This window comes from Hyperoodon ampullatus (genome assembly GCF_949752795.1).
Source record: "Hyperoodon ampullatus genome assembly, chromosome: 2".
Classification (NCBI taxonomy): Eukaryota; Metazoa; Chordata; class Mammalia; order Artiodactyla; family Ziphiidae; genus Hyperoodon; species Hyperoodon ampullatus.
Window position 1 is genome coordinate 6253443 of NC_136915.1, and position 24832 is coordinate 6278274.

The following is a 24832-nucleotide window of genomic DNA, read 5'->3' on the forward strand; positions in this document are numbered from 1 at the left end:
GGTGAAACCACAGCCATCATCGTGTTGATTTCTGGCTTCCGAGGCTGTGGACGAGCCCCGGACCATGGGCTGGGATACAGGGCCTGGGTGAGGAGGTGTCCCCACACCCATCACACCAGGCCACAGGTTTCTAGGGAACGGAGCTGGCTTCCCTGGGATCTGCCAGAACAGACAGAAGCGCCCCGGCTTCTTCCTGCTCTCAGGTGTGTTTGTGTGCTGTGCCCTCTTCCTGGCTGTGAGGTCGAGGGCACTGAGAAGCCTCCTGCTGGAAGACTTGGAGGACAGGAGCAGGTGTCCTGCGTTGGGGGCACACTCAGGGCACCCAGGGCAGCAGTAGCTCAGGGGGACTTTTCAGGGCTGGGGGATCCTGGGGCCATGATGCTTGGAAATCATCCGGGCTGAGGGTGTGTCGTGGGTCCCATTGAAGATTTACTGAGGGCCTGCTGTGTACGAGCTAGCACGAGGGCGAGAGTGCCTGTCCCTCACTGTGACATCCACGCCTGGGCTGTGCCCACCCCACCCCACCTGCAGCCCCCAGCCCCCTTCTCCAATCGCCCGCCCCTGCTCCAGCCATGACCTGTTCCAGTTGCCCTTTGCCCAGAACACCCCGCCCCTTCATCTCCAACCCACCCCCCACCCTCTGGCTCCCTGCCTCTAGGAAACATCAGTTCTTTTGCAAAATACTCGTGGTACTCACACGCCTCTCCCCTGATCGTCTCAGCCGTGGGGTGGGGTCGGGGGCTGGGAGAACCCTGACTGTTCTCTGCAGCCTGAGCTGCAGACGTCGCGGGGTGGGGATGTGGGGGGAGCGGGCTGGTGGGCACAGAGGTATGGTGCCTGGGCTTTGGAGACACTGCCACCTGGTGGCCAGGACTGGGTATGTCAGCGAGGACCGAGTTTCACATCTGCTCTGGGGCAGGACCTGCAGCAGAGCCCGTGCAACGAATAAGGGGAGTGGAGGGGACCTGGGAGTGACAAGCAGTGGTCAGGTACACAGAAGAAACTGGCCCTAAGACAGTCTGTCGGCCTCAGGGATCCTCCCTGGGCCAAAAGAGGCTTCTAAGAAGTGCCTTTATTAAAGTGATTTTTTTTTTCTTGGCTGCGGTGGGTCTTCGTTGCTGCGCGCGGGCTTTTCTCTAGTTGCGTCGAGCGGGGGCTACTTTTCGTTGCGGAGCCGGGCTCTAGGCGCGCGGGCTTCAGCGGTTGCAGCACGCAGGCTCAGTAGTTGTGGTGCGCGGGCTTAGTTGCTCCGCGGCATGTGTCCCCTGCATTGGCAGGCGGATTCTTAACCACTGCACCACCAGGGACGTGCCCTAAAGTGCTTTTATTTTTCCTGCGGTACGCCGGCCTCTCACCACCTGCGGCCTCTCCCGCTGCGGAGCACAGGCTCCGGACGCACAGGCCCAGCGGCCATGGCCCATGGGCCCAGCCACTCCGCGGCACGCGGGATCCCCCTGGACCGGGGCACGAACCTGCGTCCCCTGCATCGGCAGGCGGACTCCCAACCACTGCGACACCAGGGAAGCCCTAAAGTGCTATTTTTTATTTATTTTTTTTTTGCGGTACGCGGGCCTCTCACTGTTGTGACTTCTCCCGTTGCGGAGCACAGGCTCCGGACGCGCAGGCTCAGCGGCCATGGCTCACGGGCCCAGCCGCTCCGCGGCATGTGGGATCTTCCCAGATCGGGGCACGAACCCACGTCCCCTGCATCGGCAGGCGGACTCTCAACCACTGCGCCACCAGGGAAGCCCTAAAGTGCTATTTTTAATCTCATTCGCGGCACTGGCTGTCCACACCCGAGGGGTTCACCGGAGGTCACAGTCGTAAAGCGGCTGTCCCCTCCTCACCCAAAACTCTTTGCCCAGGACTGGAGCCAGAGGGGCTGTGAGATCCTGGAGCGGGCAAAGCTGGGGACTGGGGGTGGGGTGGGGCACGGGACTAAGAAAATTGAAGGGGAGGGAGGGGTCACTCCAGGAGCCACAGCAGAGGAGCCTGATCCCCGGATTGGGCTAAAGGCACTTCTAGCTGCTCGTCCGTGCCTGTAACTCAGCAGCACACTTGGAACAGTGCACCAAGGCAACTTCCTCTGCGGGGCCTGTTAATTCATCCAGCAAACATGAAAGGAGCACACGCGTCCCCCCACGCTGGAACGTGGTTCAGAAACGAGGTGCCCGGGTAGGGGGGCAGCGGGGTGCCCATGGAAGCACAGAGCTGGGTCGGGGCGATGCAGGTGCAGCTTCTTCAGCCTGGGGGCCCCGAGAGACCAAGAAGAAACAATTACACACGGCGGGGAATCTCGCTGAAGCAGCTGAGAGCCCTGCGAGGACCCAGGGAAAGGACCCCTCAGATACTGAGCCCCCGAGGGCCCACAACGCGGGACAGAGAACCCAGTGAGGGCGGGCGAGTCCCAGGGGAAAGGCCGGGCTGCTCCGTCCACAGCAACGGTAACTGTAGCCCCGCCAGGCCCAACCCCGAGCGCCAGGACTCCAGTGACGGCCCACTCGAGCCTGTAGCCGCAACGAGCCCAGCTGGACGGCCACGTGCAGCGGCTGCCTACCCCGCAGGCTCATCTGGCTGACCCTCCCTGGGAGGGGACAGGGAGGTTGAGGGCCCCCATCCCTCAGTGTCCCCACAGGCCCCTGGGAAGGACCTGCTCAGGGCTCCAGTGCAGGACAGACCCACGCACTGGTCTTGGGGCCCCTTCGCTTGACCCCGGGTGTCTGGGTAACCGGTCCTGTTTTGGTTCCATAGCTCTGAGTTCAGGAACATGCCTGCAGCAACCGGGTTAGCCAGGAGAGGCTGAGGGTGGTATCGGGGGTCCGTGTTGGTGCCCTCCCACCTCCCTGGGTCTCGCCGTGTGGGCAGAGCAGGGATCGTAAGGTCTGAGGTTGGCAAAGGGCTCGCGGCTCGGATGCAGGGAGCCCATGTGTGTCCAGGCAGAAGCACGCGGCCCTGGCCCTCCCTCAGCAGCTGTTTTGTGTCCACGATTGCACAGCTGTGCACGCAACCCTGGAATTTGATGTCTTCTCGGAAGGTCATGGCTGATCTCTCTGCTGTGTATCCTCGCCCTGCAGATAAGTGGCCTTGACTTACCCAGGTGGTGCCTAAGTGACGTGCCCCGTTCACCTGAACTTACCACGGACAAGGACCCACATGGCAGCCGTGAACCCAGCCCTGCCAAGTGCCACTTTCTGAGTCCACGCTGCAGGGAACCAGAGGGGCTGAGCCACCGTGCCCAGGCCGAGGGTCTGTCCACCCACAGGGCCAAGGGGCAGGAGGGGCACTCGGGGCCAGCTTGTCTGGGCAGCAACAGAGCCGAGACCCTGGCTGGGGGCACAGCTGTGAGACATCAGACCCTTCCTCTCGGGCTCACGAATCCGGCAGGTTCGTCCGTTGCAGCAGGCCCTCTGCCTCAGAATGGGTGCACGGCAGGGTGGGGACAATGGCCACAGGTGTCCACATCTGACAATCTACTACAACCTGTGCAGCTCTGATGAGGGTCTTTTCTGAGGCATAAATCTATGTCTCCATTTACAGACACTGATGTCTTATCATTCAACCCTTAAATTTCTATTTTGTAAATCTATACCTACTGAAAACTTCAGCTTCATGAAGAGCACGGTCTACATACGAGACAGCCCTATACACTACTGACACCATGTATAACACAGATAACTAATAAGGACCTACTGTGCAGCTCAGGGAACTCTACTCAGGGCTCTGTGGTGACCTAAATGCGAAGGAAATCCAAATAAGAGGGGAGATATGTATATGCACAGCAGATTCACTCTGCTGTACGGCAGAAACTAATACAACATCGTGAAGCAACTATATTCCAATAAAAATTAAAAAAAAAGAAAAAAGAGACCAGCAGAGGTGGCACCTGGATTCCACCCACTCACCCCGCTGCCCCATCCCACCTTCTCATCCGTGACCCATGACGACAGTCACGTGTGCCGCCCATGGCGCCTGCAGGGCCCTCACTTTGTTCCCCCAGCTACCCAAACTGCCCAGCAGGGCTCCTGCTGTTGGAAGGCACGGAAGTGTCTCTAGGGCCATTGATGGGTATGCCACCTGGGCCCTTCTGGTTGGCAAAGCTTTCTCATGCCCTAAATTAGGTGGTGCCCGACACGTGCCGTTCCCGAGGCCTTCGCCACAAGGCGGTCGGACCCCGGCTGGTTTGAGGGCCGTTTACTAACAATGAGCACTCGGGGTTGCTCATGCTCCATCATCACAGCCAGATCCCAGATACAGAGGCGGGCATATAAATTTCCGACGAGTCTTGAAGCTTCAGGAAACGCCCCGAACCCAACCTGGTGACTGCTGCCCCCTCGTGGCCACACGCACACCCTGCAGGTGACCCGGTGCGCTGTCACTGGGCAAGATTCCCCCATGGGGCTTGGAGGCATCCTCAACCTGCAGGGCACCTCCAGCTGCTGAAGGCGGGCTGGGGGTACCGGCAGGCCTCGGCGAGAGGCAGAGAGGGGACAGGCAGGAGGCACGGCCAGGGGCGGGAGGCCACTGTCCTGGCTGGTGGCTCAGACCTCTCCTCAGCAGAGAAGGAGCCACAGGCCCACGCGCCTTGGAGGGTGCCCACAAATTAGAGGTGCGGGACGAACGGCAGGGAGAGGAGTGAGGAGGGGGTGTTCTGGTCCCAACGCCGTCACCCCCGCTGATGAATGCCCACTCATCCATGCCCACGGATGGGCTCTGAATGCCCACTGCCTGGGGAGCCACTGCACATCCTGACTGTCCCGAGTCAACAGGTTGAAGCCTCCCCCCGAGGGCGGTGTACCCGCCAGAGAGCCCCTTCCCCCCCAGACGGTGCAGACGGGGCTCTCTGGAAGCTGTTTTGGAGGGTAAGCAGTGTGTTGGCAACGCAGAGAACCGAACCATCCCCCTGCCCCTCTGCACCCGGGGGGACCCAGGTCAGGACAACGGCCAATACGCCTCCCCCGCCCACCGGAGGGATGAGACGCAGTCCACCGGAGAACACGCAGCCGCTGTAGTGTAGCTTGTTTTTATTTATGTCCACAAATATTTCAAAAAAATTACAAAATACTCAAATGGAGAGAACACAGAAGTCACAATTTCTGGGTGTCTACTCTGTTTACACTGTGTTATCTCATGGCAAACTACTCATATATACATTTAGCTTCAAGATATATATAAACGTAGCAAATCAGAATGTACACTCCGCTCTGCTGCTGCCGCAGCGAAGTGAAGCTCAACCCGACGACAGTGAACAAGATACACATAAAACACGGAAAAGCAAAACAACTCCAAACGAACGGAGGAAACCCAAAAGGAGACCAAGGGGTCGGGCTTCAAAGACACCGTGAAGGTCTGGGGCCTCCGACACACGCTGCGGTTGACCAGGTGAGGGTTTCGGGTTGTGGGTTTTTAAATGGAAGAATCTCAGTGCTTCACCTGGGGACGTGGGGAGAAAACCAAAACCTAAGGAGAAAACGCCTTCAGACAGTTTTCAAGTACAGACTTCCAAGTACTTCAGCTCTCTCTCTTCTTTGGAAATGGACGAGAGAAAGAGAGAGAGAGAGAGAGAGGAGAGAAAGGAGGATAACTGAGCGGGAGGCGTCGCGTTCCACCCAAAGGGAGAAAAGCAGGCGGGGGCTTCCGTGCAGGAGCCGGGGCAGCAGGAGCGGCCCGAGTCCAGCAGGAAGGGGCCCGGCTCAGAGGCGCGGAGGCCGCAGAGCGGAGCCCGCCCTGATGGCACGTCACTAGCCCCGGGGACACAAACGCCCCTGGCCAACGCGGCCACTCAAGCGATGACAAAGTGTTCATCTGAGCTTGCCTCCCCCCAAGGAGCTAAAGTTAAGGCAGAAATGGAATGAGAGAAAACGAAAGAAAAAACCTATGAACATTTTCAACGGACAAAACCATCCTCTATCTGTCCCAACGGAAACCGAATGTGGCTTTAGTGGACACTGGAAATGCCCCTGAGGCAAGTGTGAATCCGGAACCTGCATCTGAGCTATCGCCTGCTGGTTTCTGGGTCAAAGCGCCAGCCTCTTGTCCCGCCCCCTCTGTGGCTCCGGTCCTGGACGCGCTCCACATCCACTGACCCCCAGGCGGGAACTCCGCGCACCACGGCAGAAAGAGCCCCCGAGAGGCTGAGAGAAGAGGAACAGAAAAGGTCACGTCCTGGCAGAAAGCGTGATCAACAGGTGCAGAACGTCCTCCCAACTTCCCCACCCTCTGCTCTGGAGAAAGTGCAGCACGGGGCAACTCAGAAAGCCGAGGTGGGCTCTCTGGGCCACCTGCCCCCAGGTGGAGCTGCCTCTCACTCCACGTCCACGGCTGTGACCCCCGTCCTGCTTCCAGGAGGAAGAGCTGGACGCCAAGTGTCTCCCTGTCCGACGTGGGTCCCTGTTCCTGGGGTAGCACACAGGCCACCACCCACAGCCGGACCAACTCCGGGATCTCCCTCACTCCAAAGTAGCCTCAGGCCGGGGCAAGGATGGCCTGGCCTCACCACAAGAAGATCCAAATGATGACACGCACGAAAAAGCAGATTTCTAACAGATCCCTTTGGCAAGCATATGTGCTGAGTGACTTACAGGGAATCGTTTCCTTGGATTTTCTAAAATGTTGTTTACGAAATTGTCCAAGTATGAAAAAAGGCAGTTCATTGAGAACAATCAAATGCGTGTGCAGAGAAATCTATAAGGAAATCTACAATCAGACACACAGAAACATGTGCTTTCGATCCCTCAGAGACAGAATGGGGGACATTTAACTCCTACGCTCCTGGTGCAAGATGAGAGGTTCAAGCTAACAGATGTCTGCACTGCTGGCAAAGCACAAGCTGGGAACAGACAGAAGTGAAAACCAAAGCAGCACAACAAAGAAACGGTTTGTAACACTGTCCCTGCAAACCCCTGGCTGCTCCCTGCTGTGCCCAAACCTAGTCCCAAGCTTTTGCCCGTTTGTAACTAGTAACGCCCATCTGTTCCCTTTAATTAAAGGGATAATTATATATAACTTTTTATTAAAAAATCAACTCTGTATTCTGTCAACAGCTGGTAGGAATTCACAATTAGTGACATGGCTGGAAAAAATAGATCAGAATAGTAGTTTGTGGAAGAAAAAAAGGCTGTTCTAAAATTTATTTACAGACGTAAAAAGCCATGCGCAGAACTTCCTCAAATTATGAAGATTTCCTACAATGTATTAAAATAAAAGATTTTTTAAAAATTACAGCTCTTGGATTCCAAACTCATACGCTGCCTATCTGCAAACCTTGTGGGTTTTGGAACACACGCGGCTGAGTGTGTCTGCACGCACAGTGAAGGGTGTGAACTGGATTCTAGCACCTACTGAAAAAATCAAGGAAGGAAAAGAAAACTAAAGCCAAACCCCAAGATTGCAGGGGAGTTTTCTGAATGTTCAGTCCAGTCCAGGCCTCACTAAGTTTCTGGGGGACTGTCATGCAGGGAGACCCAAACCAGTCTCAAGGAATCCTCTCTACAAACGAACACTAGTATGCTGATACGTTTTTAGTTGTGGGGTTTTAAATATATAAAGAAATCTTTAGAAGATATTCTTTTTGCTTTTGCAGCTCCTATTGTATGTAAAAAGTCCTGTTTCTCCCCCAAGAATTGGGGTTTCCACAGCCAGCGCTAACAAATAAATAACTTATAACTGCTTGTCACCTTCCTTCTTCAGTCGACTGGAAAGAGGGGGTGGAAAAAAAAAAGGAAGAAGTTATCAGCGTCAGGCCTGGGTAGGCCTGCAGCTGGAGGGCCCAGATGCCCGGGGCAGCCTCCACACCGCTGACCCCCGCCCTGTCTCCCCTCCTCAAGACGGCTCCACAGGAGGCCCAAGAGGCCGGGGTGGGGGTGGGGGTGGGGTGAGGGGGAAGAGTCCGGCGCTTGTCGACACGGGGGGGGCGGGGGGGGCGGAGTGTGGGTGCAGCCGGTGGGGGGGGGCGGGAGGGGGGCGGGGACCCACAGGTCGGGGAGGTGGGAGCCTGGCCTCCCTCACAGCCCCTCCCACCTCACCTGTAATAATCTTCCTGACTTGGGAGGTGGCCACCATGCATGTGCGGGTGTCCGTGCAGCCACTGCTGCTCCATGGCCAGTCTCTGCAGCTCTGCCGACTGGGCGTGCATGGCCTGCAGCTGGTGGGCCGCCGACATGGGGGGTGGGATGGCCCCGGGCAGGTCTCGGGGGTAGGGGGTGCCTGCCAAACACAGAACAGCCTCTGAGACAGAAAGGCCAGGATGAGGCCGGCAAGGAGCTCGGGTCAGGAGGGAGCTTCCCAAGGGGACGGGCAAGAAGCCACCTCACCGGCAGGTAGCACCGGAGCAGAGCCCCCGCCCACCCGCAAGAGAGAAGTGTGGCTCCCGGACCCCCTGCCCCTGGGCCCCGTCCTCCTCAGCCTACTGACTGGTCCTCACAGAGGCCTGCCCTCAGCCCTCCTCTGAGTTCGGCACTCCGCTATCTCTTCCCTGCCCACCATCGTCCCGGCTCCTGATATACGTTTATACCCCTGACCCCCGGCTCCCTGGGGACAGGAGTCTGCCTGCCTTGTTCCCAAGGAGCCTCCCAACACTCAAGAGGTATGTGCTGAATACACGAATACATGAACGAACGGGGACGCTGCGGCAGACCACCCCCCCAGCTCTGCCCCGGACCCCACCCCTTCCCCAGGCGCGCTCTTACCAAAAACTGGATGGCGAAGCATCTCGTGCTCATGGGGGGGCTGTCCAAGCAGAGGGCTGGGGAGGGTGCCAGGGGGGTAGGGAAAGCGAGCCAGGTGCGGGCCAGCGGTCAGGGGGTCAACCAGCGGGTGAACTGGGCCTGCTGAACCTAGGAAAAGGGGCAGAAGTGCACATGCAGGCGGCGCAGGGCTCTGGGGGGGCCTCTCGCCGTTTGCCCTCGTTGGCGGCAACTCCCAGGGACCTGCTCCTCTCCACGGCTGGCTTCTGGTCACCAGGGCCGCCAGCAACCCCGACCCAAAGTAGCTGTCGCCCTCCGCGGCCTCCCCGTCCCTACAGCGGAGCTCTGGAGAGCCGCCAAGTGAAGAGCTGGCCACGGCTTTCCTCCCCCTCCCCACCTCCTTCTCAGCGCGCCCACAGGCAAAGCCTCCCCAACCTCGTTTCACCCAGGACCCTGGATCAGCAGAGCCCGCCTGGCCGACTGCCCCAGGCCCTCCCGTGCCTTCAGGTCCACAGGAACCCCAGGGCCGCTCCAGCCCTGCCCCAGCCAGCATCCCCCCTCCCAGCTCGGCTGGACTGGCACCCTCCCCAGGGCTGCCTCCCGGGCCCTTCACCCACAGGACCCAAAGGCAGCCAGCAGAGCAGGTGCTGCCGGACGGGGGCTCACTAAGCCCCACCCTCCACAGACCTCCCGGCCGCGCCCCCCGCATGTCCTCTGCCCTTGGCTCCCTGGAGTCCCCACCTTGGTGGAGGGGGTCCTGCTGGTGGAGGTGGAGGTGCGAGTGGATGTGGGAGTGCTGGTGGTGGTGCGGGGTCACGTTGAACATCTGCAGCCGCGCCAGGGGGTCGCTGGTCAGCGAGGCCATGCGCTCGGCGTGGATGCGCTCGGCCGCCAGTCTGTCCGGGTAGCTCATTTCGGGCCGCAGCTGGGGGCCCGCCAGGGCCAGTCTCTCCCTCTCCAAGGGGTTCAGGCCAGGGTGGAAAGACGCGAAAGGGTGGGGGCCAGCGGCGGGGGGGATGGTGAGGGCGCCGTGCCGGGCGAAGTGCTCCATGGGGTTGGCGGCCGGGTGCAGTGGGTCCAGCTCCGGGGGCTTCACCTCGAAGCCCGGCTTCATCCGCTCCCGCAGCTCGCGCTCCCGGATCTCGCGCTCCCGGATCTCGCGTTCCCGGAGCTCCCGCTCGCGGATGGTGGGGTCGACGTTGTAGAGGCCGGGCATGTGGTAGGCCAGCAGCGGGTCGGTGGGGTTGAGGGGCACGTAGAAGGGGTGGTTACGGTTGGTGGGCGACATGACGTGGGGCCGGGCGTACTCGCTCAGAGTCCGGAGGGCCGGCGTGTCGGGCCCGATGTACGGGGGCACGGCCGCGATGGTGGTGGGCGGGGGCTCGAAGGAGGGCCGCATGTGGCCGGGACCACCGAGCTGGGGGTCGCCGAGGCGGCCTTCGTGCGCCGAGCTGGACGCCTTCTGCTAAAGAAAAAGAGGCCGTGAGGGCTGGGCGCGCCCAGCCGCCGGCCCAGCCAACTGGGTCCCCCCGTGCCCCAGACCCAGACCCGGCCCCGGCCCAGGCGAGGTCCAGGCCCTGCAGTGGCGGGGCACCCGGGGCCCGGATGGGTCCGCGTATCTGGGACACAGAGGCAACGCGGGTGGCTGCCAAGAGGGCCCACCCGCGAAGCGAGCGCGGGGACCGGCCCTCGGGAGCCCTCCGCGCAGGGCAGACTGCCCGCCGACTCACGGCCGCTCGCTCCGCCTCCCGCTCCCGCTCGCGCTCCCGCTCGCGCTCCTTCTCTTTCTCCTTCTCCCGCTCCCGCTCCTCTCGCGCCTTCTGCTCGGCCTCCCGCTTGGCCTTCTCGATGGCCTCCTCCCTCTTCTTGGCCAGCTTGGACCCCGCCAGAGGCATGAAGTACAGGTCTGTCCGCGCACACGAGTTGTAACCCCGGTCCAGGTGTTTGTAGAACCTAAAAAAGCCCCGGGTCTCACTGGGGTCCCTGCCGAGGCCCCAGATGCCCAGCTGTCCCTGCCCCAGACGTGCCTGGTTCCCGGGGACCAATACCTGGCGGACTGGCTGGCGTGGCTGGGGGTATCCACCACAGTGGGCTCAGGGGACGGGCTCCGAGGCGCGGGAGGGGGGCTCTCGGGCTCCTCAGCTTCGTCCAGGGCCTCTTCCTTGACCTGGACGGTGGGCAGCGGGCAGGCTGCCCCCCCAGCTACGCTGCCTCCCGCAGCGACGGGGGCAGAGCAGGGCGGCTGGGCCGAGGGGCCAGGCCCCGCCGGGGGGGTGGAGGTGGAGGGGCAAGTCGGAGGGGTGATGGGAGGAGGGGCCGCAGGGGCAAAGGGGTGCTGGGCGAACGGGGGCTGGGGCGGCACCTGGTGGAGGCCCGCGGGCGGGTGGGAGGCAGGGGCCAGGCTCTGGCTCTGGGTCAGCACGGGGGGCTGGGCCGGGGAGGAGGGCAGAGGCTGGCTCTGGGGCATGAGCTGCAGGGGAGGGGGGTGGGCCGAGGGCGGGTGGTGCGTGGACAGGGAGCTCAGGGGCTTCAGGGCCGGAGGGGGCGGGAGGTTGGCGTTCATGGAGAAGGGCGAAGGCCCCGAGAGGTGAGGCGTGTGCTTGTGGGCCTGGGGCGCCGGCAACTGGGGGATGGGTGTGGTGGGCGGGGGCTTGATGTGGGGCATGGCCAAGGGCGCGGGTGGCAGGGGCTGCTCCCGAGGGGGCTGCGGGGGCTGCAACGCCGACTGAGAGGCGGGCGGCTGCAGGGAGGCGTGAGGGTGGGCCGCCGCCTGGGAGGCCTGCGGAGGGAGGCCGAAGGGCTGTGGGGGGCCTGGGTGCTGCAGCAGCGGCCCAGCCTGGAGGCCGTGAGGGCCGGGCGGGCCCTGACCGTGCAGGGGGGGCTGGGGGTGGGGCGGGCCGGGGGTGGCACCGGCCGGCCCGGTCAGCGGCTGCAGCGCGGGGTGCGGTGAGGGCAGCCGCTGTGGGTGCAGGGCGGGCGCCTGCTGGACGTGGGCGTGGGGAGCGGGAGCCGAGGACGCCTGCGGCTGGGTGGGGGGCTGGGAGGTCGACGGGGAGCCCTGCGACGGGGCGGTGGCGGTGGGCGTGGGCCCTGGCGTGGGTGGCTGGGCAGTCCCTGCCGCGGCCGACGAGGGAGCTGGAGCGGCCCCACTGGGAGCCTGCAAGGCCGGGGGCTGGGCCTGCAGCATCTGCTGCTGGGCCGAGGAGTCGGAGTCGCTCTCGTTGTCCTGGGGGCTGGGGATGCTGGGGGACGTGCTACGATTGTCCTGGTCGATGTCTTTGGGGTCACTGCTGCCCTCATCATTGACGCTGCGGCTGTCCGAGCTCTCTCCCTCGCCTTCGGACGGCGAGTTGGGCCGACTGATCTCCTAGGGCCAGAGAGAGGAGGGCGGACGCTCTAGGGGGAACTGGGGCGCCCTCTGCCCTGCCGCACAGTGAGGTTTGGCAGATGAGGCAGCACGCGCGGCTCCGGGGACCACGGGTCCTGCCTGGACCCGGCCAGTCTCGGGGGCCGCTCTCTAGGCCCCTCCCTGGGAGACGGGACACGACCTCCGCCTAGCGAGAATCTGGGCTGGGGCTTCTCAAGGGACATTAGCTTCCAGCTGTAGTCAGCGTGGCTCAGCCACAAATCTCACCTGGGTTTTTGTCTTCTTGGAGCTGGTCCTGTCGGCCTCATCCGTATCAGAGGCCACCTTCTCCCGCTGGCGCTTGGTGCTCTTGAGAGGGGACGAGGCTTCCTCCTTCACCTTCTGAGGCGGGAAAGCCCACAAAAGGAGACTCAGGCTGAGGGAGGATGGGCCGGCAGCCTCGGGGCGGGGGGGTTGGGGGGTGGGGTGCGGGTGTGTGTGTGTGTGTCAGCTGCTTGCTGACACCTGGCCCCCCACACGCCACGCTCCATCCCCCAAAACAAGTAAGCTCTGGAAGAGGCCAGTGGGCCCAGGAAGGAACAAGTATCTGGGGATGGGAAACTCAAGGCAGAGGTGGCCCCCAAAGGTCTGTGCTGGGCACTGCATGGACCCCCATTCTCCAGGCCCCAGGCCAAGGCACTGATGGTGCCCAGGAGGCTCCACGAGTGACTGAGGGACACGGGGAAGCTGAGCACCGACTCAAGCAGCCCGGGTTTCAAGGGGAGGGTGGGCCCAGCACCTCACCTTGGCCGACTTCTTCACCGTCTCTGCTTTACTGTCGTTGCTGGAGGTGCTGGCAGCGCTGGGGGAGTTCCGGCCGCTGGAGCGGATGTCTTCATTGATGGGCGAGGCGCGACCATCAGGGCTGGCTGGCTGCTTCTTCCGACCACTGCGCAGTGTAGACATCTGCCCACCCCAACCGGAGGCTGGTGAGACTGGGCCCCAGTTCCCACACCGGCCACCTGAGCCCCGCTCCCAGGCAGGAGCCTCCAGAGCAGGTCCACCAACAGCCTCGCGGCAAATCCCAGCCCCTGGCCAACCACGGGGACCCCTGGCTGTCCCTGGCTGCACGGGGGTCGCCACGGGGCGAAGAAAGGAGGGGGTGAACGGGCGGGTTTACAGGGAAAAGAGGGCGATTCTCAGCTTACACCCGAAGCGCTCGTCTCCAGGGACTGTCCTGAATGAGGCGAGCCTGCCTGAGGGCAGAAGTCGGGAGGGCAGCCTACTCCGCAAGCTCGCCGAGGGACAGTTACACCTGAAGTCACCCCACCCTTTCTGTTTGCTCCACGTTAACTGCCCGCCCCTCCCACCAGATCCAAACACACACACTTGCTGATTTCACCTGACAGGACGGAAGTGACCCAAAGAGATGAGCAGTCAAATAATGCAGCTCAGCTCCTAAAACCACCAGGCCTTCAGCATGTTTCTGCAAAGCCATGGGGGCTCAGAAGAGACAGGGGTCCAGCAATTCACACTGGTCTACCAGCTCCCCAAGGAAGATGCAAGGGAGGGAGAGAACAGAGGGCTCTTCCCAGCCCCACAGGCAAAAAGATAATTAATGCCTTTGGGCAAATCATTTCACCTTCGGGGGGTCTGTTTCTCTACCCGAAATGAAACACACCTACCATCCTCCCTCTGATGGGCGCAAGCCCCCAGCCTGCTAGGAACCTGGAGAAGCGGTCTGGCTGCCTGGCCACGGGGACTCACCGAGCCACGACTCCGCCGTGTCCTCATGCTATGTTTCCCACTGGGCCCATCGTCTTCCTCTTTCACAGGTTTGAACATAAATGGTGGGGGGTCCACGGGCTTCTCGATGGGAGGTAGCTCGCCGTATTTCTTGAAGTGAATGCGGCAGTCTGTACAGAGCAGGATGTTCTCCCGGCCCCCGTGGTGCCAGTCTTTGGAGGCTGTGCGAGGGAAGAGGGGCGGGGGTGCCAACCTCAACAACCAGCGCCCCTGGGGACAGACATCGGAGCAGGGAGGCCCTTCCATGGGCTCAGCTGACCCCGGTGTCACGAGAACCATGTAGCGCTGAGCTTGGACAAACACATGTCACCCAGACCACAGAGGTACTAGTGTCGCCCTGCTCTCCCCCTGGAAGGGAGAGGACGAGGACTTCAGGACTACCCAACACCCACGCCTCATCTCAGGAGACCCAGGAAGAGCTGGCAGCAGGCTCCCAGGGAACACAGGCCCCGACCTCGAACAAGCCTGTCCTACCCACTGGGCGGCACTCCATCCTGAACGCTAACGGGAGAGTCAAGTAAAACAAAGATCTTCAACTTCCTAAGTAACCCTGAAGACAATGCAAATGTCAAGTCACTGACTGCCCAGACAGGCCTCCGATTCGATTCCCCAAACGTGCAGAACCGGAAGTGCCCGAGCCTGGCCGTTCCAGCGCAGGGCCCCCTGCCCACCACGCCCCACTTACTGGTGCTGAAGCAGTGGCGGCAGGCGTAGCCCTTCAGCTCCTGCTCGCTGTCCTCACTGTCGAAGTCATCCTCACTGGCTGAACTCAGGTCCACTGGGCATGATGTGCACACAAGGGGGTGGGGGGAGACACCATCATGCTGGGCCAAGACCACCCGTCACCTCTGACCTGCCCCAGGCTCTGAGCCAACAGTCAGAGTGGCCCAGCAGGCTGGGTGGGGCACTGTTCACAAAGGACCACTCTGAATTTCTCAGGGCCAGTCGTCAGAACGAAGAACTTGTGTTATGAGGGGTGGTACCCGAGGGTCTGCCCTGCCACTCTGCGGGGGGGCTGCTGTCACACCTCAATCCCGGGGTGGCTGGCACTGATGCCCACAGCTGGTGGACGTGAACAGGGCAAAGTGCAACTGCGACGCCCTCCCTGACATCCTGAGGAATTCCCTCTCCATCAAGCCCTAGCCCCTCCGGCCCTATGGGATTATTTCTTGTTTGCGTGAGCAACATAAGCGACCCTCAGGCTGAGTGCCCTGAGCCAGGGCAGAACCCCAGGGCACTACTCTAGTTTTCAGAGGTTAAGAAGGTGTGGGCTTCACTGTCATATCAGATTGCAAGTCACAGGGGACCAAGAGGAGAATCACAATAAAGTAGCAGGAAAAAGAAGAAAACGTTAATCTGACCGTACTGCACCCAATACAAGTGCAGTACACCATCGGCTAAGGGAAAACGTCCTCTGAAGTCATCAATAACGCCTCAGGCCAAGGCCAAGGCTTATATTTTTGTAAAAGATGATGTTGAGTTTAAGGAAAATCTAAATGTACGAATAGTTTGTAAAACTCTCCCTACCAAATCCCCCGAGTCAGTGAGACACTTAGGTCAGGCTTTGTACCTCCCCGCCCCACACACACGAGAGCTGTGCCAGGGATGCCTATGAAAGCAGGCCCACCCACAGCTGGGACGTGTGGCTGCGTATGCAAAGCCCCCACTTACAGAATTCACTGGACGGGGGTCTGGAGGGCGTGTTGACGGGCGTGGATGCAGTGCGGGTCTTAATTCTCCTGAACACGGCCTGCCTGCGGTGCCTGCGGTGAGCTCGGGAGCTGGCTGCTTCTGGGGTTTTCTTCCAGTAGTAGTAGAAGGTGATCAGTTCTCCCTGCACGAAAGAAGGGCCGGCTGTGAGGGAAGCGCGCTCGTCCTAGCACTGCCTCTTGCGCCGTGAGCAGAGGCTGGCTTTACGAAAGCTGTCCGGAGGCCTGCGCTCCCTCAAGACACACCTGCAGAGCTGCCGGGCCACTGGGGCCAGCCCCTTGGAGCGTTAACTTCTAGACATCAGGAACATTCATTTGCTCAACAGCTATCTGCTGGGTGCCTACTATGTGCAGATGCCGCCACTATTCTAAGCACTGGAGGTGCATCAATAAATCACTGACAGAAAGGAAGATCCCTGCCCTCCAGCTGTGTGTGTGTGTGTGTGTACACATGGGTGTACACACAGAGGATGATCTCTTCACAGCGTTTCAGTGAATCCACACAGGGGCGACACGGAAATACCCGGCCAGTTAGACCATTCCAGAAACCAAAGCAAACAACTGAGGTGGCAGGAACTGAGGCCAGGAGGGAGGTCAGGAAGAACAGACCCCAAACCCAGGCAAATGCTCTACAGCCAAATGCCCACCCCGGACAAGCTGGCACTGGGTGCTGAAGGCGAGACCGGGGCCTGGCGAAAAAGATTAAGAGTGGACACAGCACACAGTGGCGCTGGGTGGAGATGAAAGGCCACATGTCACGAGGTCAGTGTTTCAGGCCAAAGGAGCTCCTCGTTTCATGCATGGCCCAAAAGAAAGGGAGGCAAGACATCTTTCTAAAAAAAACAGCAAGTGGACATGAGTCCAAGTGCAACTTGAAAAAAAAAGTGTTTTTGGCACTCCCAGCCCCAAGGGGCTCAACGGGCACACCATACATGTACACACACGGGTGGGGTGGGGTGGGGGGGACGGTCGTATGGTGTGTTCCACTAACCCTGGCTGACAAAAGACTGTTTTCTTAAAACAAACACCCCAAGATAAAGTGCCTCTACTTGGAATGTTTAAAAAACAGTTAAAACAGACTGCCCTGGTGGTGCAGTGGTTAAGAATCTGCCTGCCAATGCAGGGGACACGGGTTCCAGCCCTGGTCCGGAAAGATCCCACGTGCCGCAGACCAACTAAGCCTGTGCGCCACAACTACTGAGCCTGCGCTCTAGAGCCCATGCTCCACAACAAGTGAAGCCACGGCAATGAGAAGCCCGTGCACCGCAATGAGGAGTAGCCCCTGCTCACCACAACTAGAGAAAGCCTGCGTGCAGCAATGAAGACCCAATGCAGCCAAAAATAAATAAATTAAATAAATAAATTTATTTTTTTAAAAACCAGTTAAAACAGTAAGAGAGCCTCAATCACACTGATCTTCCCTAATTAAATCAATACTGTAGAAAGTCAGTTAACCTGACAGATGGTATCTTGGGACGTGTCCCTGGCAGGGGGGAGGCAGAAGGTGTGTGGTGGTGTGCCCCGCATCCGAAGGTGGGAGCTACTTGGCCAGAGCCCACCTTGCCTCACAGAAGGCTCTCTGCCTTGTGAATGGAGGGGCCACAAAAGAGAAGCGAAGATCCTGTCCTCCAGGGACCTGAGGTCTAGCTGGAAAGACCAGTGTTGACGAGACTGAAAGAGACAGAGAAGCACAGGTACCACACAATGAACTACTGGGGCTGGTGGAGTGCCCAGTCAGATGAGGTTTCAATGAACACACCCCCAGAAGGAATGGCCTGGGAACCCAACGGCAAGTAAGCTGGGAGAGGAGTGGGCGGATCTGAGGTGGGGAAATGGCTTCCGCAAAGCAGGTGACGCACGTGTGCTGAGTACTCGCTACTGAGAGCTGGATTCTTTTTTTTCTTTTTTTTTGAGGAAAAAAAGGTTAGACTTTATTTTATTGCCCAGATTCTATTTTTATCTCCAGAGAGCTGGATTCTTTCTGCATTTTTTTTTTTCTTTTTGGCTGCATTGAGTCTTTGTTGCTGCGTGTGGGCTTTCTCTAGTTGCGCCGAGCGGAGGCTACTCTTCGTTGCGGTACACGGGCTTCTCATTGCGGTGGCTTCTCTTGTTGCAGAGCATGGGCTCTAGGCACGTGGGCTTCAGTAGTTGTGGCTCGCGGGCTCTAGAGCGCAGGCTCAGGAGTTGTGGCGCACGGGCTTAGCTGCTCGGCGGCACATGGGCTCTGCCTGGACCAGGGCTCGAACCCGTGTCCCCTGCATTGGCAGGCGGATTCTTAACCGCTGCGCCACCCGGGAAGTCCCATCTCTGTGCATTTTCTAAGACACAGAACCACAGCTGTCATCAGACCCTTAAAGGATCTGTGATTCAAGGACTCCTGACCAGCTCCCACAAGGCTACAGCCTGTATTTCTTGGAGCTGTGGCTGTGCTTTAGTCTTTCCAAGCACCACTGAACGAAACGCTAGGGACTGCCAGTGTTTTAAGAGATGAAGCACGACCCCAGGCCAAGGAGGCCAGGAACCAGCCACCAAGGACACTTCCCACCCCCTTTTCAGTTCCATGAGATGGTAACTGAACAACAAGGGAAAATGTAGGAATTGCCCTGGGATTCCTACCTTGTCTATTACATGTCAGACCACAAATGCAGGCTGTATGATGGTCCCCATGGTGAGCGGAGTATCCTGAGCCCCTAAGGTCACGATCTAAGAAACCTCCCGCTTCTGCCTCTTTACTTCCTACCTTCCTGACTTGGAAAGTCATTTATCTATACTGATCTTTTGCTGTTGGCGGGCTCAAATTCATAAATCCACTAGGGGATTAAGAGACCTGTGCTGACATAAAAGTGACCTGGCTCTGGTTTTCCTACGAGAAAACACAGAACAGAAGCCAAGGCAGGTCAGTGTCACCCTTCAAACACTGTGTCAGAGTGGCGCGCTTCATCAGTTCAAAGGGCAGCGGGTGCAGTAAATCATGGCCCAATCCCAGGGCTGGAAGAAAGAATGAGGAAATCCAAAGTGGTTCCTGTTCCTCCCACCTCCACCTATAGCTGAAGCTGTTTTAGGGGTCAAGGGTGACAGAGGCCTCGGATGGTGGAAGGAAACAAAAATGGGCGAGAAACCTGGAGGGGAGGCACGACCACCAGCGTCTCTGTCACACCTCGGTCTGACGTGAAGGCTGTGAACAAGAGCCGCCCTGACGTTTCTGCACAGCCCTGGTCCGTGTGCGCTACTGACTCACACGGTTATGAGGGATCCTTTCTATGTCTCACACGTGAATGTTCTGAAGGAGTTTCAAATGGTATCAAAAGATGGCATGGGGACTTCCCTGGTGGCGCAGTGGTTAAGAATCTGCCTGCCAATGCAGGGGACACGGGTTCGAGCCCTGGTCCGGGAAGATCCCACATGCTGCAGAGCAACTAAGCCTGTGCGCCACAACTACTGAGCCTGCACGCCACAACTACTGAAGCCTGCACTCCGCAACAAGAAAAGCCAGCGCAATGAGAAGCCCGCACACTGCAACGAAGAGTAGCCTCCGCTCGCCACAACTAGAGAAAGCCCGCGCACAGCAACGAAGACCCAACGCAGCCACATATAAAATAAAATAAAGTAAAATAAAATAAAATAGAAACAGCTTTTAAACAAGGAGCCCGGAACAGATTCCACCATCTGAGTACCAAGGATCAAAATGACCCAGTCTGAAGGACTGTTGACATTAAAATGAAAGAATATAAATTTCAAAATTCAGGAAGATAGGGGAGTGACGAGAAATCTCATACACTGCTGGTGGAAATGTAAAATGGTCAAAGCACTTTGTAAAACCATTTGGCAGTTCTTAGAAAGCCAACTAGGTACCATACAACCTAGCAGATGATTCGACTCCGAGGTGTTTACCCCAAAGGAATAAAAACATATGTGCACACGAAGACTTTTATACAAGTGTTCATTAAACTTTACTCTTCATAGCCAAAAACCGGAACAAGTCAAACAGCCCCTCAACGGGAAAACGGGTAAACATGTTATGGTACACCCACTCACAAGAATACCACTTGGCAGTAAAAAGGAACAAACTACTGAGGGATACAACCAATGGATGAATCTCAAAGACATCATGTTGAATGAAAGCAGCCAAACACCAAAGGGTGCATCCAGACTGTGCGATTCCATTCCAGAAAAGACAAATGAGTGGTCGCCTGGAGTCTGGAGCATGAGGGGTAGGCAATGGAGATCTTCTGGGGTGATGGGGCTGGTTCTATACATCGACGGTGGTGGTGTTACATGGATGTATATTACATGGATGTATACAGCTGTCAACACTCACTGAACTTGTGCACTTCAAGTGGGTGCATTTTTATGATCTATATGGTAAGCACACCATACATCAATGAGTTGACTAAAAAAGAAAAAGAAAAAAATCCAGACCAGGTTTTATCAGCTGCCTCTCAACCACTATAATGTCTAGGAAGGGATTAAACATTGGAATGGAGCAAATCTAGGAGGATTAGAAACAGTATATTGGTGACTGCATGGGTGGCTAGGTCATGAGCACAAACAAAAGAATATGTCGGGGAAAGCTTTCGTTCTACAAATAGGGAGTGAAGCAGCTCGAGGCCTCACCAGGAATGAAGTCAATTGAACTTTAATCAAACATGCATAGCGTGTGCTGTGGAGACCCACTGCACATAAATTCAGGGAACAAAAGCTGTTGCAGAAATCAATAGCTTACTGAAACATTAACACAGGCAATCACTGATCAAAAGGCAGCTCCACAAAGGCAGCCTTGCAAATGAGCTCCTGCTTGCGTTGCAAGCGCACAGAGAGGCATAAACGCTGTCGACACGAATGGCCTGTAACGATCATTTTGTCCCCAGTGCTCGAACCTCATCCCGCAACAAGGCCTCACAGTCAACACGCCTCGCGTCTCGGGGCAGAACTGCACAGGCTCAAGGAACTAAACTGGTTTAGTGCCTGGGCAAAGAAGCAAAAGAAGGGGCTGACGTCATCTCCCAGAGAAAGCCGGCGCGCAGCAACGAAGGCCCAACGCGGTCAAAAACAAACAAACAAACAAACAAACAAATAAAATATATATATTAAAATAAAGAATGGATAAACAACAAGGTCCTACTGTATAGCACAGGGGCTATATTCACTATCCTGTGGTGAAGCATAATGGAAAAGAATATTAAAAAAAAGAATGTCTGCATGTGTGTAACTGGGTCACTTTGCTGTCCAGCAGAGATGGGCACAACATTGTAAATCAACTCGACTTCAATTAAAAAAACAAGATAATTTCTTTCTCTGAAGTAAGATGAGCTACATGTCTTCTCTCTAAGGGACCTTGGGGAAATGAAAGCATAGAAGAGACTGTTGAAGAGGAAGGCGCTGTAGGCACTTCAAGTATCAAAGGTTCGTCGTCAGGGAGCACGTCTGTCCCCAGGACCATCACAGAGCAAGCTCCCCACGCCCCGGGTTCTCTCCCCGCAGCCCAGCACGAACTCCCCAGACACGGGCCCTCTGGGAGGCTAGTGCGGAGGCAGGAACAGGCAGTCAATTATTTTGATCCCATTACTGAAGCCTAAGGGTACAGCCAAGACTGAGTCCAATTTGCTGCAACTGTCACATAATTATTACTGCTATAACCATCACACAGAAGTCTCGACCCTCCAAGGTGGTGGAAGATGAGGTCCAGGGATCCCCACCCACACACGGAGTCCAGGGTTGCCATCTACGATCAGGTCCTCTCATTACAAGCCAAGGGAGGCCTCCGTCTTTTGTAAATAACCCTGTACACGCACACCTCGCTCTCCATTCAGGGTACACAACAGTGTTCCTTTCTCTTCCATTCTGACAACACGGTTCTGTGAACTGGCAGAAAACAACGATGCCCACTGGTCTTCTGTTAAGCTGTACTAAGCAAGGCCCTGGAAACCAGTCTCCTGCTTCCGGAACACGCAGGGAGGCAGGTGGGTAACTGAACCCGGTCCCTGCACCATACTCAGTGCCCGGCACCAGCCTCAGGAGGTACCCAGTGGGGGGCGCCCACAAGTGCCCTTTCTGCTGGTGAGGGGAAAGGGACTTCTCCTTTACCAAAGTTTCAACAGGCACCCTCCTCTCCTGGCCAAACACTGCCTACTAAGTGGGGGAGGGCTGGGGGGACAACAGAAGAGACGGGATGGAAGGGCAGGCCTGGAGCTGCTCATGATGATGGCATTATAAACACGGTTTCTTCTGAAGCTATTTTACAGGCACTTCAAGGCCACCTACCACAGTCAGCAGACAACGTGGTGGACAGGCCCCATGAAGTGGCAACTGACCTTCACACGCAACTGACACACCCCACTGCAGGGGTTAGAAAGTAGGCATTCAGAAGAAATTATCTTATTTCTCTAAGACGTATTATTAACTGTTCAGACGCTAAATGAGTATTTTAACTTGTGGAGCAAGCACCGCTAAGTGACCTCCACACAACGCCTTAAGTCAGCATGCCGATGGCCAATTAGCATCAGAGTGGTGTTCCTCTGCTAAAACTTCTGTTTGAAGAATGCCCTTCAGTCGCCATCTGGCTCCTTCTTTGGTGGTCCAGGTAAAACGGGTGAAGAAACCCACCACTATGGAGAGATCTAAAGCTTTAAAAAAAAAAAAAAAAAGTGTTTTTTTTCCAGGGAGAAGGTCCAGGAAGCAATGAGTAGTTATGAAACAAGGCCCCAAACCCAGTGGGGCAGGAGGGAGAAGGAAACATGGCACAGAGTTGCTTCGAGCTGCTTCATTCCCCAACCCAGGGCCCCCGGAAATGACACCGTGGCCACCAGAGCTGGTGCTAGGAAGCCTGCCTGGGACGTGTCTCCTGGGAAGAGCTGCTCTAACCAGAGCCGAGCTCAGGCCCTCTGATTTCCATGGCCACCTCTGCCTGGGAATTACAGCTGCATTGTTTCTTGGCAAAAACTACTAATTCAAGGGTAGTGAAGCAAGTCAGTTAAATTTCCTGGCACAGACTCCCAGGCAAGTCATTCTTTCCCTTCACTCCCTGAGGATTCAGGGGCTGAATCTGACAACTGTTTAGAACATCTGAGGTGAGAAGCCGGGCACTGGGTAGAACCGTCCACTGTCTTTAGGGGCAGCCACCTTTACAGATCTTTTTCCAGCAGGCAACTGGTTGTCTTCCAGCAACAACTCTGGTAATTAAAGCAATGCTGCCCTGGGCTCCTTCTTTTGTTAACCAACCGAATCCCCTAATCGCTAAAGGAGCCCCCAGCCAGCTGGCTCGGCTGCTAATCGTTAAATACCACCTCTGTGGTCTCGGAGTGCATTTGGGAGGACGATGACATGCTTGAAGGCGCGCAGCAGAAAACCACAGCCTCCTGACCTAGCGGGCCACGCGGGAGGAAGCCCCACGCGAGGGGGTATCCTGCTTCGGGGCAGGCTCCGGACCCTCCTTACCCTCTTTACCCACATCCGGCTCCTTTCCTGGAGAGACAAAGGGAAGGGAGGAAAGGCAAGACTTTGGAAGTCCGGGAAGGCCTCCTGGGTGTAACTGGTTAAAACGACAAGGCCATGTGAAGACACTCAGAGATATTCCTGAACCAGGCACTCTGCTGCCCCTGTTTAAAATCTCAACTGTGCAGGGTAAAGGAAAGAAAAAATGCTTTTCTTTTCTTTTCTTTTTAAACAATTACCACCACTACATGTGAACATTGTGAAGGAATGGGAATAGATCTGGGTCTTTTAAACTCAAAATTGTACTGAGATTTCCTAAGCTCTACACTTCTTTAGCTGCTGACCTCGGCCACCTGCAGATCCTACCTCTGGTCCCACACCTTCTCGCGGATGTCCAGACCTGCGGTCCTGGGCTGGCTTGTCCCCTCCCACACAGAGACTAGGTCAGTCCTCCCAAAGCACAGCTCTGACCGCGTCAACTTTCCTCTCTGAATCACTGAAGGCTCCTCGAGGCCTACAGAACAAATGCCCAGCTGCTTCGCCGCTTCCTCCAGGCCTTTCCCTCTGTCCCCAGAAGACCTTTTGACTTCATTCCCCACCTCTCATGGTCTCTGGCTGATGCCAAACACGACGGCCAGTTCACTGCTCCCCGGTGCTTTCCTGCTGCTGGCAGGACGCAGCCCCATGAACCGCTCACTACTCTGTCTCCTTGACGTCCGGTCCAAGTCCTCCTCACCACTCAGGGCTCCGGCCACCCCAGATGTCGTCTTCTCCTCGAAGCCCTCCTTCACCCGTCTCCCCAACCACGAGGCCATCGCAACGTCGTCTCACTCCTCCGTGCTGTACACACAGGCTCTCCCTCGACTGCAACCATGAATGAGCTTGTCCAGCTCCCCAAGTCTATGTCCACCTCATCTGTGGGACCCACCCCAGAGGTCTAGGGCAACATCTTGAATATAATGAGTATTCAATAAACATCTGACGGAATGAGTATTTCTTGAGAACTAAAATTCAACGGAAACAAACACTAAAAGGGTAAAACTTTTGAGAAATGGAAGCAAGATTGCCAACTTTTTATTTTGCCAAGTAAGGTCACCGAAAATAACTGCCTGATCTCACCATTATTTCAGAAAAGAAATAGACAATCTCCAAATAAGGGTTCCTTAATTTGATATTTAGTGTTACGCAAAATGACTACATTGTTCTTATTTTTCATTTCCCACAGGGCAGTGAAAACTGAATCCTTGCGCGTGCGTGGTCACTTGGAAGCAGCTGCTCTAAAGGTGGGCGTCAGGGCTGGCGGGAGGGTGGGCTTAGGAATCCAACGCCACCACTTCCTCACCAGAGGCTTAATTTACAAACCAACAAACCACCTTTTACTGGGCTATAAAACCTATAATAACAATAGCTAAGCACTATAAATATGCACTTTCCATACTTTAATATATTTAATCTTCATAGTACCCTCATATCTTCATTACCCCTGCTTTACAAATGAAACAACCAAGCCACAGGGAGAAGAGGTCATAGCTTCAGCTGGCAGCCCTGGGGGTCTGGCTCCAGAGTCTTCTGTTCGTAACCACTCTGCTATGAAGTAAGGGGAAACAGCAAGTCAGAGGCTCAAATTCGGGTTACCTTTGATCTACAGAGTTCATTTCTATAGTATCTTAAACCCACTAACTGGACCCTGGATAGTGGTGGCTGAAGAGCACAGAAGAGCCCTGTGCATCCCTGATCACAACGGGCAGCTGGCCTTCCCACCTCAGGGAGAAACACACCCCCCCTCCACCACCCCACCCATGAATTCCAGAACCGCACCCGCCCGAAGCAACTCTTGGGGGGACCAAGGTCACACACAC

The 24832-nt window shown here is 57.1% G+C and overlaps 1 protein-coding gene across 1 annotated transcript in view; it reads right to left on the reverse strand.

Annotated features, from left to right (window-relative positions):
* Positions 1-7647: 7647 nt before the first annotated feature.
* RERE (arginine-glutamic acid dipeptide repeats) overlaps positions 7648-24832 on the reverse strand; it is a 420244-nt gene continuing 403059 nt past the window's right edge. The window contains exons 13-23 of the mRNA XM_079698584.1: positions 15505-15667; positions 14519-14611; positions 13795-13994; positions 12832-12993; positions 12316-12429; positions 10730-12048; positions 10412-10634; positions 9423-10143; positions 8685-8831; positions 8022-8202; positions 7648-7690 (exon numbers count right to left, since the gene is read on the reverse strand). Coding sequence (XP_079554710.1) covers positions 7657-7690; positions 8022-8202; positions 8685-8831; positions 9423-10143; positions 10412-10634; positions 10730-12048; positions 12316-12429; positions 12832-12993; positions 13795-13994; positions 14519-14611; positions 15505-15667 — 3357 coding nt within the window. The 3' untranslated portion in view covers positions 7648-7656. The remainder of the gene's footprint in view (positions 7691-8021; positions 8203-8684; positions 8832-9422; positions 10144-10411; positions 10635-10729; positions 12049-12315; positions 12430-12831; positions 12994-13794; positions 13995-14518; positions 14612-15504; positions 15668-24832) is intronic.